Here is a 14,018-nt window from a genome sequence, read left to right as displayed (position 1 = left end):
AAACTGAAGTCTGTGGAAAAGCCGAAGGAAAAGCAAGAAAAGCAAGAAAAGCCCTCGCTTTCCCTCGTCTCATTTCCCATGGCAGTGTTTTTGATTTATGACTGCTATTGAACTTGCTGCTCCTGCTCGCCCGGCGATTTTGCTTCGATTGTGTTTTGGTCCTGGCCAATTTATAAGTTTATTTGCTTATGCCAGGGAATCACAATGGAGCGGGGCACTTAGCCCAGTCGAAGGAAAACTACAGCAACAATGGATGATATTCATTGAAAACTAATGATGCGGAAAATAGAAAAATTGCCTGCAGTTAGAGGAGAAACGAGATTCGGATCCCTTTGCTGGATACGCAGAGAGATTCCCAGGCGCATTCCCTAAAACAAGCATAAAAGAGACGTATGTTTGCCCAGCAGACAGGACACACGCCAAGGATGCGTTGCCCTTTTGTGGGTTGAACAAAGGAATAAAAATAAACAAATCCAAATGGAGTAAACAATCGTGTACGAGAGGAGGAACATTGGCTGCTGCTGTCATGGGAAAACTTATCAAGTATACGTGCTTTCGTTATTTCTCTCGAGTTGCAAATGCAATGTCTACATTGTGGCATGCAAATTCAATTCGATTCATTTCGATTTGCCAAATATGAATTTGGCATCATCAACGAAGTAAATGGAGTTAAATATATGCATTTGTTGGCAATAACCAGCTAAATACAAGTAGCTAATCTATTTCTAAGACATCATTCAATGTTAATGAGAAATGTACAACAAGTGCTGTGTTCGCAAGCAAAAACACATATATATATATATATATATATATATATACATGACCTCAGTATCTCAAGACGTCGTAAAGCATTTTTTTGTGGCAATTTAGCTCCTCGATTTTTCGGCCATTAGGAGCAAAGTGCTTGGCCAGGCCAAAAACATTAAAGAATCGGGCGCACTCAGAAAAAAGTGACTGGAAAATGAACAAATAAACAAAACTTCAGTCAATGGGCCCCCGAGCGTTTGGCTCGCTGATTGATTTTCAAATGTGCGTAATCAATAAAAAACAAAAGAAAAACGGGCGGAAAAACGACGGGGGGAAATGAGGCGACAAAATGTGAAGAGAGATATAGAGAAAAGCAACCGGGAAATGAAAATGAAAACGAAACGAAATGCAGTGACGTCAAATGAATGAATGAAAATTTAAATAAATAAATGAAAAATGTTTCAAAAACAATGGCCGGCCAAATATTTGAATTGTAACGTTGTATTCACCAGCGAATGATTTCGACAAAATATGCTAATAGAAATACGCATTTACGAAGATAAATTTATGAAATTGCCATTACTAAGCGTTTCTCTAGCTAATTTCGTCTAGTGGGTCCACAAATGGTTTTTCCTTTCCCCCCACTCAAGTCGATTTTCCGCATTTTCCCCATTCATCGTTCGCCATGCTTCGACAATTTTTGAATGGTCCTTTTCATGCCCAAGGCGAATAAATATGTATTTATGAATATATATTTATATACGCATTTGTCTGCAAATGGCTACATAATCAATTTGTTTGTTGTCAAAATTTGTTCAATTTGTTTGTCCGTCAATCCATAAACTAATAGAATTTGCAAAGAAATATCAACAGAATTTGCGATTGAGCTTGAGACTACGGCATTAGTATTGTTACTAAATTGATCAAATTTACCCTGTTTAATAACGATTCCCTCAACAATTCCTACTTAAATCCCTCGCATATCATTCATTCCAATTGTCCAATTCCCAAGCCACTTATCATATTTACAATGTTATGAGCACAATTAATCATCATATAACTATCACGAAAAGTTCTTATCATTGCCATTAACTCTTTGTCTGTATCAATGTTAATTTGTGCAAAAGGTGTCATTTAAATGAAATGTATTTTCTGTACACTCTTTTTGTTTTATTGGTAAGCATAAATTGTGAACACAACACCATATTTTTTTGAATATTTTGAATGATCATCTTGTCTTAACAAGCTCAATAACTTTTTAGCAGTGGTCTTGATATTTGTCGACTATTTGGCTAATTAATTGATGGCCACATTTTGAATTGACAAAATTGGTTTTGTGGCCGCAAGGTATCCGGTTGCATGCAACCAACTTTGGCTTCATTACGTGATGGATTTTTAATTAGTGCAAATAGCTTCGATCAAAAGTTGACCCAACCTATAGGTGCACTCACTCAACGCACTTGCAATTAGCCTGGCTTTGTTTTTATTGCCTTACGCTTTGCACTTTTGGCAATTTAGTTGAGAGGCAGTAACGGAGTATCGTTATTAGAAATTAAAAACTTTGCTACGAGTTTGGCCCCGCCTTGCGACCTTTTGACCCCGCTGTGATCGAAAATGATAGGCTTGGGTAAAGTTGAGTAACTTTTTCTTTTGTCCGACAAATTTCAGTTTTATGCTGCCCGAAAAATGTGGGCAAATTACACATGATGAGTACGTATTCAAAAATGCACATCTGATATACATAAATCTTAAATAAATTAATTAAATCGCAATCACATCGAGCTCTGTTTTTTTTTCCACTGCTGCTATTCAAATATGCAGTTTAACTTGCAAATCAAAGGTTAATTGAAGCACGTCGTCGTGAAAAAGCAAAGGCTTTTATGCATTTCATTAAAGCTAAAAGCATTTTCATATTTATCATTGCATTTCGATAAATCGATTATACTTATACAAATAGACTGCCACACAGGGCTCGCATCAAATCAGCTTAATGGTTGTAAAAAAAATAAAATAAAAAAAATAAAAGGAACAAGGACCAGAAACAGGGAAAAATCAACAGACTATCAACAAACTATCATCAATTTGGCATGCAAATCACTTGCTCAAGGCTCTTTTCTGCCCACTTGGAATCATGCCATTACACCCAATCCCATTCTGCTTTTTTCCTTCGCAAAATGCGGGTCCTTTGTGCACCAGCATTTAAAAGTGCAGTGGGCATGGCTTAAACTAGTTTAAAAGGATATAACAGACCCAAAGGAGACACCCACAAAAAATGTATTTATAACTAGGCCGGGCACCTATTTGCACTTCTACTTGTATATACATATAACAGAAAATAAATATATTTACTTTTTCTGGTCTACAAATAATCCCATGTGCATGACTTCTGAACAAATAAAGCTCTACGCTCTATAATGAAAAGTAATATCTTCATTAAGTACGCTTAAAAATAAAGGAGCCCTTCTGATTTTTATAGAATTTTATTCAACATTTTTTCTATTTGCATTTTCAGCAATATATATGAGAATTCAAACAGTTGTTGAATTTTATTGCTGACCAAATACTACAATCAATTTGAATATCATATTGCACAACATATAAAAAATACCAATTAATGGTACAAAGTCATGAAAATATATATTTTTTAATTCGTAGCTGCCGTAAAGGGTCTTTTTTTAAATTGTTCGGTGTGAATTTGAGTGTCAGACGAGGGAAGGTGAACGGAAGACGAGCCCTCAATAATTGTTCAGTAATCGATGGCGTATACGTAATTTTTATTGCTGCATGTGTCACATTGCCTGTGACTGCCGAAGACGATAGCATAAAAATAAAAATAAAAATGGGAAAAATCAACAAGGGATTGGCATGAAGTAGAGCCGAGCACAAAGTGTTTAAAGTGTATTATGCTTTAAAAGGGATATCGTCTTTGCCGCAAAAGCCTCGAGCAGCGGAAGCGACTGCAGAAAGCGGAAACGGAAGCTGGGCCGCCGTCACTCCAACATTTCTCTTTGTTATGTCCACACATTCGTGCTGGTGACTTTTGTGTCGCCACTAAGCGGCTTAGAATCATCTGAAAACTGTTGGAAAAACCCACTCCATCTCGCCATCCCATCTCAAGTCGAAGGATCAACTTTAGTGCGGGCTCAAGGAGATGCATTTAATTTGCCAAATGTGCTCACAGAGAAGCGCAGCAAATGCAGTTCTATTTGAGTTACTTGAGTGGTTATTGTCAAACGACATTTAACGAAATTAAGGCAATGGACTAGCAACCGAAACAGTTTCAAATAAATTACCTTATTAAATTTGAAGCTTAAAAATATCCCCTGTGGACTTGTGAATTTTCTTCCGCTTATTTCCGCTCATTCAGCCTAACCAAATACCCATTGCCATTAACATATTTGACTTAAATATGCAAAGTTGTTGTGCGAGTTTTTGGGCTGAGGGGGGCGTGGCTGCTTAAAAACACACGCCAAGGGGGCCAAAAAACAAAAAAGCAAAAAACTAAGGGTTCTTGACTAACACCGAAAAGCAAATGAAATAGCACACAAAAGCGTTGGTAGGCGGGAAAACTTTATGGAAAAAAAGAGCCTGATTATAATGGGAAAAGGCTGGAAAACTTTGGGCTTTCACTTCATCTCTCGCTCTCTCTCTCTGTTATTTTGGTACTTTGTGGAGTATTTTTGCCCAGCGAGCTTACAATTCAAGCGAAGAGCTACAAGTTTCGCCCTTGATGAACCTTAACCCGCTCATTTTATTCGTTTAGTTCGCGGTGCTGTGCACAAAGCAGCCGAGAAGAAAAGTGAAAAGTGAAAAGTTCTTAATCATGTAAACGAAACGTTATGCTGCAATTTATGTGCAAGGGCAAAAAGCTAATATGCCGCACGCGCCGTCATCATCATCGTCATCATCATTGTGCATCCCAACTGGCGTGGTGCGGATCCGGATCCGGGTCCTCCTGGTTGCCTGGTTCTCCGGTAGGACTCCCTTCTTCCGGATTCTATATTTTCCGCCCTTTTTTTTCCCCGCAGACGCAGGAGTGCATGCATGTGTGGGCACGAGTGTTATTCAATAGCAACGAATGCAATTGCCACCCGAACACTGAGAGAAAATGTACTGTCCAAACATACTACTAATATTCAAATGAAGTCAATGGAAAGCATTGACTTGAGCAATGTTGTTTTCAGTGTGTTTTTTTATTCCATCTAGCTGTGAAATATTACAATCGATTGGGAAATATTTAGTTTATACCAAAACGCATCATGATACATAAGTTTTGATACCCATTGAGTTTGCATATTTCGCTTACAAATCATCCCGAAAGCTTTGGGCATAATAATGCTGTGCCAATTAATGCCGAATTGCCGATTAGTGGTACAATACAATCCCGAATGAATGGCATTACAATGTGAACTTGTGGCAATTGAAATCATCCAGCGGCTATGTTTTTGCTTCATTAAATGCAAATGCAAAGTAAACGGAAATGCAAAGTCAATGTTTTTGCAGGCATGCAAAACTGCAGATTCTGTCTCCTTGTTGTAATATTTGTGCAGTTTGATTGTCTCGAGCAGTTGGAGTCGTACGATTTGAACTATTTGCAACGTGTGTGTATGGATTTTATTAAATTTTTACCAAAGTTGAAAGTACACCTGGGGAATCTATTAACGAAGGCAATCGGGTATTGCCTTTCTAGGGCTTGAGCTAAAAACCTCATCAATCAGAAAATCTGAAATACGGACTGCAGCCTGATGACGATGATGATGATGGGACACTGTTTGGCAATTTTCTTGGCACTTATTGTTTGCCTTTGTTTAGCTTGCAAATTGCCTGACAATGACGATGATGGCTGAGCACTTCGAGCATGACCGAATTTTCACCCGAATGAGGTCGGAAAATGCACACACACACACACACCCACACCCATTACCACCATCCAATTGACGCCCCAAGTGGATCAATTTTGATTGACATCCAACGAAAGTATATGCTCCTAATTGCAGTTGATTAAGGGCGATTAAAGTTGGCAAGGCCACCGATTAAGTGGAATTTACACTAACTTTAATGGCGTGCTCGTCGCTTCGAAAAATATGGCTGCCTACTTTTAGGCACCTTTCTTGGTGTTTCCGAAGCAATTCACTTGCTTTGCGGTTTCCAAATAACTCATTTCGATGGAAATCGAACTCAAATATTAATGGTTATTATTTTTCCACGTATTCATCAATGTGACAGATGTCAAAGAAAATGTGCAAAATGATATCCATTCGATTGCTAATAAAGAGCCACCGCAAATTTCAATCAAGTCCCTTGCAGCCCGCAAAACGGATTCCAAATTTTGTTACCGCTCCAAGGATGGAGTGGCGTAGGCCAGAATTGGCTTTTGATGGATGCCCGGTTTGAATTTCTGGGAATTCACCTCGAATGCAAACCCGTCCACGGACCCAAAGGTCAGCACACACATTTGCCACAACTGTCCCAAACAGAATGCCGGGAGTGCCTGTGGGCGTTCTGTGTCATAAAGTAAATGTCGATAGCAGGGAGCAGCAGCTCAAAACACCAAAACTAGCCGGCAACCACAGCAGCTTCCGCACTGCAGAAATGTAGAAGTAGGTGGGTGGCGGACCTGGCAAAATCCACTGGACCTGGTCCAAAAATTCCAGGTGGCGAAGGGGGAGTTCAATTTTCCAGCGGGCCAAGTGGGCAAAGGGCAAAAATGCCATAAACATGTTGCATATTGTTGTGGGATTGCGCCAACGAAAAAATCCCATGCATCTCAACTGCGAGTCTGGCCAAAAGTGAATTTCACTTAAACGGGTTAAGCCAGGGAAAACATTTCCGCCCTCAAAAGCCCTCTACATGTTTAAATTGCATTTAAGTCTTCGATGGCGTTCTTGGCTAAAAACGAAAAACAAAAAAGGTCCAAATAAACTGGGGATCCAATGAAAATATTTGCCCAAAATATATAGTGTTGAATTAGGAATCTTGTATTCGAAGGGAAATTGGAGTTTTAAATACCAAAGGGTGTACTTTTGCTTTGCAAAATCAGATTGAATTTTTCCAATAAATATTGTGCAAAAATCTCGTTTAATCTGCTAAAAAGCTATATGAATTCTAGTCAGTTGGTTTCTAACGTCTAAGGAAACTGCGACTGCGACGGCGAATGTGGGGAAAATAATATTTCACAAGCTGGTTGGCAGGAAAACTTCGGTGCTATATGACATTTGTTATAAATTTAATTAAAACAAAATGCCGGAAATGAGTAAAGTGGAGGGTTATGTGTCAAACAAAAAGGAACTTCTGAACTGGCAGTCAGCGAATTTGGCAACGCAAGTCCTTCCTTGAAATACAAGGACAACGTGGTCCTTAATATCTATAATAGATTGTACGAAAATTTAGAATATATAAGCTTGATTAACAAATATTTTCTTAAACCAAATACAAAATGCTATTCACTTTTGAATTAGCGGAAATTTTAATTTAATTTAACTTCGCTAGAAATAATCGCGAAAAACGCCAACAGAGTTTAGCGAAGAGCACACATGTGATGTTATTCTGTCATTAAAAGGTTGCCAAAAAAAAGGAAAAAAAAAGTTTACCCTTCTCCGCTGAAATATGAGCATTTAAATTAAGGGACTGTGTCGAAAAAAGTTTTGCTGCGCGCTCAGCGCTTAAATGAAATAAAATAATTACGCTGAGATAATATGGATGCTGTACATGATGCCTTGCCCCGAATTTTTGACTTAAGTCCCCGTCCGCGAGGACCACAAACTCGTGAAAGTTTGCGGCCCTAATGTTGGAAAATTTGTTAATTTTTCGTTAGCCTCGAAAGCGAGTGCAATTACATGCCCCACTGAGGCTGTGCTCCTAAGTACCAAATCGTGTCGCGAAACGATGCGTATACGTAATGTGCGTATACGTAATACGCAACTCGACTAAGCCCAAGTGGCTATTCATCTGGATGGCAGGATGGGCTGGTTGGTCGTCTCTATTTGCGTAGATTTTTCGAGAATTTATTCGCACAATTGCCAGAAAGCAAATATATTTGAAAATTAATTCCTTGATTATGCGGCTGTGGCAACTAACAACTTTCACACACATACGCACACAAAAGTTTGTCTGGCCAAACTATTTTGGCCACAACTAAGAGCATATCTCAAAGTTTGCGTTTTTTTTATCGCTTCGTGGACACATGACTTAATTTAATCACATGAAACCAAATTTAAGTCAATGTCATAAATGGATTAAACAAAGTTGGCTTAAAACTGCTTGGGAATACGCAATCGTTTGTTAACAATTCGTTTCACTTTTGAACTGAAGAGTCAAGGGCATTTTGTGGCATTCAATTGAATTAAAAAGCGAAAAAAGTCATAGCGACTGAAATATTTATGATGCTAATTTAGCAAACAACGCATTTCCACTTAGCTTTGACCAATGAAACACATATAAATAATAGATGGCATTCAGAATGATATTTTAAGCTAATATTTTTGACGCGTGTGCAGGAAATTACAGGAAATTACTGCATTTTTAATAACCGGAAGTTAAAAGTGCCACCCATTATTAAGAACTCCCGTTCGATGACTCTATCGTTGTCATTATATAGAGACCAATTGCTGGTGGTGGTCTACATAAATTTTTAACCAATCGATTTAAATACAATCGATTCTTACCGATGCATTGTTAGTTCACAAAACTGAATTATTTATTTGGTTTAAGGAAAGTTGCTAAACACACACACATATACATACATATACTACGTAGTAACTGAACACAATAATAAAAATAAAACGAAACGAGGTGAGTGCAAACAGTTTGTGGTTAACCAAATGGGGGCTGTGAGTATCTCGCTGTGTGTCATGTGTGTCGGGTCGTTCGCCTTTATTTGATTTTTACTGTTCCACTGCAAGTCGATGGCCTAATCTCTGGGGCTGCGTTGTGTTGTCGGGCTATCAGAAGTACTCGCCCACCGCCCTCAGCGTTATCTGCTCCACCTGAGTGTGCGGCGGCGTGGATAGGGCGTACAGTACAGCCTGGGCCACGTCGTCCGCCTGGAGGATCACCTCGCCCAGCTTGGCCTTCGTCTCGTCCGGAACGATCTCGGTGGCCACCCAGCCGGGATTGATGCTCTGCGGGATTGGGAAATTTGTCCAAGTATTATTGACTCATTCGTTATATTATATTCGATTTGGGAAAGCTTTTATAACGAGGTAACACTCTACTAAAGCAGCTGTGCTTATCGACATTATAGTTTATGTTTATTATTTATGGATTCTCACAACCTTTTGCGGAGATCATAGCTGCTAAATGGTTTTAGTTTTGACCTTGATTTGAGGTTCCTTTTGCTCACCGTGGTCTTGATCTTTGATCCTTGATTGATCAGCTCCTGTCTGCAGATCTCCTGGACGGCAGTCAGGGCAAATTTGCTGGGCGTGTACGCGTTGAGGCTCTCATCCGCCGGATCCGGCTTATAGCCGGCCACTCCGGCCGTGCTATTCACGAAGATCAGGTGTCCAGCCACCTGCCGGCGTCTCATGCTGCCGGCGGCCAACTTGGTGCAGTAAATGCTGCCCATGAGATTCGTCTGCAGGATGTTGTTGATGTCCTTGGCGGGCATATCGATCAGCTGGCCACCCAGCACGATGCCCGCATTGTTGATCAGCACATCGATGCCGCCCAGCTCCTTTTCGATCCACTCGAAGGCAGTGTCCACCTGCAACTCCTGCGACACATCGCATTTGTGCTGATGGAAGCGCTTCCTCTGCTCCTCCGGCAAGGATTGACGCAGCTGCTCGAGGCGATCGGTACGTCGGGCCAGGCCCACCACCTGCAGACCGGCTGCCACCAAAAGCCGGGCACAGGCTGCTCCGATTCCGGAACTGGCGCCACTGATTACGGCCACGCGATTCTGCCAACGATCCATTGCTCACGAATTCCACCGATCAACTGAGTCCGGAGTACAGCCGATGATCGGGTTATATATGCATTCGGTGGGGCTTATCGCAGCGCCGCTCTCTTGTGATAGCTCTCTCTTTGTGCACCGAGAGAAATTTCTATGTAAATTATGTAGAAAATCATGTATATGCAGTATAATATGTAAACTGAAAGTATACATTTTAGTAAGCAACTAAAATGCTTACACTTATCACATCTTTTAAGAGTCTATTCAAAGAATAGATTTTTTATTTTGTAGTGGCGTTTTTTTTCTGAGTGTACTTTCAATGGCATGTAAACGTTGTTTGCATGACGTGTCTTTCGTTCCTTGGAACAGACCATCCGATCAGTGGGGCTGCTGACAACAGATGTTGTTTCGGCCTATCAACCCCAATGAATTCAATATGATAACCAATCATTCAAGGTCTTAAGAAATGTTTGTTCATATTGTAAAAACTTAAAAACATAGATTAAAATATATATAAAAGTGTATGATAATATTATATCGAGATTAAGGAAGTACTTCAATGGCTTGCGTTATAGTCTGTTTATAACTTTTATTTTGAGCGCTGCCTTTAGATTTCATGCTTTTAGGGAGGGAAAAACTGCAGTTTTCATCAGGAGTTTTTTTTAGCCGCCACCCCCCGCCCCCTCGCCTCGTTTCGTTTTCCCATGCATTTAAGACGGGCCATTAAAGAGGCCAGCACGCAATGCAGTTAAATGGCGCCTCAAGTTATGGCCCACACAGATACACACACACACACACACACACATGTGCAATACTGCAGCGGCTTGTGTGTGTGTGTGTGTGTGTGACGGGTTTATCGCCCGCACACACGCTTGACATATTTTTGTGCAGCACCGCTGGCTTTTTTTTTATGTCCGCTCGTAACATTCAAGAGATGCTTAAATGGCAACAATAAGGCAACAAAAGGGATATGCCCGCTTTCGCTCCGTGTGCCGCATCCAGTTGCAACATGTTGCAAGTGCCAATGCCCATCAAATCACAACTGTGGCCATTTTGCCAGCACTTTATCATGCAATTACTCACGCAAATGATGACAGCAAGAGCTTGGGCAAAACAAACTATGCCATAAACGTGGCACCAAATCCATCGTCTGAGGACACACACAAATTGTCCATTCCGCCAGCAATTCTGATTAACCATCCATCTGAGTGGCTCATCAATACAGCATGCACCATTAAATTGTTGCCAAGCAATTTGTTTGGATTTTTCCATACCAAATACCATATACCCAAACAATTTGTTACAATTTTTCCCGCTCACTTGGCTCAATTTAAATCGAAACGTGCAAATCGTTAGCCGAATGTCTTCACCTTTAGCTACCTGATTTTTAGGAACTTTTTTCGCTGCTTTAAATTTTACATAATTTATTTAAACAAAATGATCGAAGAGTTCATTGTTTACATATTCTTTCATACATCTTCAATTAAACATAAAAAAACAATGACACGCTGGTTGTTTAAAATGTTTAAATGAGCTGTCAAACGAACGTTAGAAAAACTAAAAGAAAACAAACTAAATAATAGTAGCTGCACTAGGATAAACCAACAAATTGAATGCACAGAAATTGAAACACTCTTGGCTGGCTTTCCACTAAATGCTTTGCTGTCGATGACAACATAGTTGAAATGAAAACAAGTCAAATTAAAAATAAATAATGACTGCAGGCGAAAGGGGCATTAAATGGATTTCACAGGCCGCTGGTATTATTGTAAATGTAGTAATAAAATGGACAAATCGTTTTCAAATGCCAGTTGCAGGCATTTACAAATGGAAAGGGTTGGCAAATATTTTTTAGCAGCAATTAATTTGATTTAATAACCAAGAGCATTTGTTTTCATTTGTGGCTTTTGCATCTCACTTATCGCAAAAAGGGTTAGCCAGTTGGCAAATTAGTTTTCACCTGGCTTCAGTTTTCCCCATTAATAAACGCTTTTCTAGGCTAGGTAGGTAAGTTAAGTTATTTAATTACTAAATGGAATTTGAGAATATAATTGAATACAAAAGTGTAAATACATTCTTGAGTTGGTTTCTTATTTAATAATAAAATAGTGCAATAGTGTATTAATTTGGTTATGAAATGCTTTTATTTTGATTCATCCAATGAGAACATCAACAATTTGAATCCTTTAATTCCCTTTTGGCCCTTTTCCTGTGCTCTTTGATATTCTGGTTTTCATTTTTTGGGCATAAAACCGCTTAGAGAATCAAACCGAAATCAAAGCTAAACCTATGACCAAACATCTTTGGTCTGCAAATCCCCTGAACGATTCCCTCTGGGCCCCAGACTTTTCATAGCCAGTTTTTTCTTTTCCTTTTTCATACGAAAAAGAAAAGAGTTTACACTTGCAGTGGATTTACAGCGCAGTGTGGAAAACTCCGTGGAAAATAAAGGAACCTTCGAAGGCCAACAGGATAATAATTCTTGTGCTTAAAAGGAGTTTGGCGTTGGCGCTGCGCTTTAAGATGTTGCTGTTTTTATTTCTTTCATTCAGTTTGCATTGTGAATGCGGGAAAATGGTGGGTGAAAAGCGTTGTTTGGTTTTTCCAAGACCTTCCAGCCATTAGTGGGTATGATGAAGCATCCCGGTGGCGGCGGAATGGGCGGACGAGATTCATGTGCTGCTTTAGTTGAACAGGATCCATAAAATTAACGCTGAATAAGGCGGACTCCTGGATGCAACAATGTCGGCCCAACATTTTCCACCCATTTTCTTTCCATTCATTTTCCTCGAACACCCTTTTGTGTGTGTAATGAATGCGAGCTGAGTACGGAGAAGTGAAGTAAAGTGAAGCAGCAAAGGCCAAACAATAACAGGGAAATCTACTCACAGGACAAGACAATTGCGGCAACAATGTTTTTCGGTTTTTTTCGCCGTGTTAGCTTTTCTTTTTCTGACTGCCATTCCATTGGTTTTTCCTCCTTTTGTTGGTCATTTAGAAGCTCATTTTGTGGCCTCATTAATCCGTATGTGTGTTGTGTGTGTGTGTTAGCCAAGAAAATGAGTGGCGGTGGTAGGGCAACTTAACAAATAATGACCGTTAAGATATCGCCTGGTTGGTGGCATTAAAATTACATCATTGTATATGCAATCCTGTCATTAAAATCCTAATAGACAAATTACGCTACCAACCATAGATTAATGAAAGTTTAGAGAAAAGTAAATGAGTTAATATGAAATGAATACGGTTTCTTTACTATTTTTATACCTTTTACACGCTTAAATTTACTTTTAAAACTCCTTCCTTTGCTTTGCCTCGCCTCACAAATCATTTAGATTAGTTGGCCGCTGGACGATGGGTTAATTAACCCATCCTTTGCCTAAAAAGAAAAAGGTGGACAAGCAGGCAAGTGTTCCACTTCCGCTTTTCCGCTTTTCAGACATTTTCACCCAGTTTTAGCGCAGTTTGCTTGGGCTTGGCCCTTCTGCTTATCCTTTCTTGCATTTTGGCATTTTTCTAATATTTTTTTTTTGTTTTGTTTTGCCCTTTACACTTAACTCAATTTGCTGGGCCAAATAAAGTACACTGCACGGCCACGCCCACTGACAAGCTTTATTGGGGGCAAATGGCGTGGGGAAACGAAAGGTATAGAAAATTATTGCTCAACGGAAAACAATTATTTTGTGCCGGCTCTCTCTTTTTTCTCCTGCCATTCTTTTTTTTTGTTTTTTTTGTAGGGCCATTAATGTGAGACGTGCTGAGGGATACCCAGCACCTTCCGCCCCCCAGGGGGGGGCTACTCCCTCCGGAGAGTGGGCGTGGCGTCGGTTGGTATCGTGTAATCTGAATATGGCCGTGACTCGCCTGCACCGCTAAGTACTAAGTCAGCGAGCTCCTTTCACTTCCTTTAGCCAAATTGCATTTGCTTTTGGCCATTTAGGGTTATCGACTTTGGAGCCTCACCCTCGATGATTTTTAGCTGGAATTCTAGTTAGGTTCAGCTAGTTACTATCGAGCTAAGCCTTACTTTCATAATTTATTAAAAGGTATTAATTGTCGGCTCATTTAAGAAATATTTTATAATATTTAGTATCATATCCTTGTGTGAATAGTTTCTTTAAATGTTTTGCATATTTAATGTTTATAAAGGTACTATTTTCATTAAATATTCTAGAAAAAAAAGCCCATTAACTATCAAAATATTAAATGGCAATAAGAAATCGCGCCTCTGCGGCAGCACGGCGTGTAAAAATGTTTCATTTTCATTTCTTCTGTGTTGTTTGTGCTTTGAAGGTTTCGCTTGCGGCCACATGGCGTATGTGTGATATTTGGTAATGCGTGTAATTAAGCAACACGTTCTCATTTTCCACCTAGCCTG

At 39.7% G+C, this 14,018-nt stretch overlaps 2 protein-coding genes across 7 annotated transcripts in view; one reads left to right on the top strand and one right to left on the bottom strand.

The window, feature by feature from the left end:
• LOC117148804 (eye-specific diacylglycerol kinase) overlaps positions 1-14,018 on the top strand; it is a 107,585-nt gene that overhangs the window by 46,905 nt on the left and 46,662 nt on the right. The gene's annotated exons all lie outside the window — the stretch shown is intronic.
• Positions 8,596-9,770, bottom strand: LOC117148810 (farnesol dehydrogenase). The gene is made up of 2 exons (XM_033316455.1): positions 9,089-9,770; positions 8,596-8,867 (listed from the first exon to the last, which is right to left on the bottom strand). Exons 1-2 carry the CDS (start codon positions 9,659-9,661, stop codon positions 8,691-8,693), a joined length of 750 nt encoding a protein of 249 aa, XP_033172346.1. The 5' UTR covers positions 9,662-9,770; the 3' UTR covers positions 8,596-8,690.

The sequence above is a fragment of the Drosophila mauritiana genome, chromosome X, assembly GCF_004382145.1.
Source record: "Drosophila mauritiana strain mau12 chromosome X, ASM438214v1, whole genome shotgun sequence".
Classification (NCBI taxonomy): Eukaryota; Metazoa; Arthropoda; class Insecta; order Diptera; family Drosophilidae; genus Drosophila; species Drosophila mauritiana.
This window is presented reverse-complemented; position numbering and strand designations above follow the sequence as displayed.

Coding starts and splice junctions, on each gene's coding strand:
- LOC117148810 (XM_033316455.1), bottom strand. CDS start 9,661: ATGGATCGTTGGCAGAATCGCGTGGCCGTAATCAGTGGCGCCAGTTCC. Junction 8,868..9,088: donor GATCAAAGATCAAGACCACG/GTGAGCAAAAGG, acceptor CCAATCCCGCAG/AGCATCAATCCCGGCTGGGT.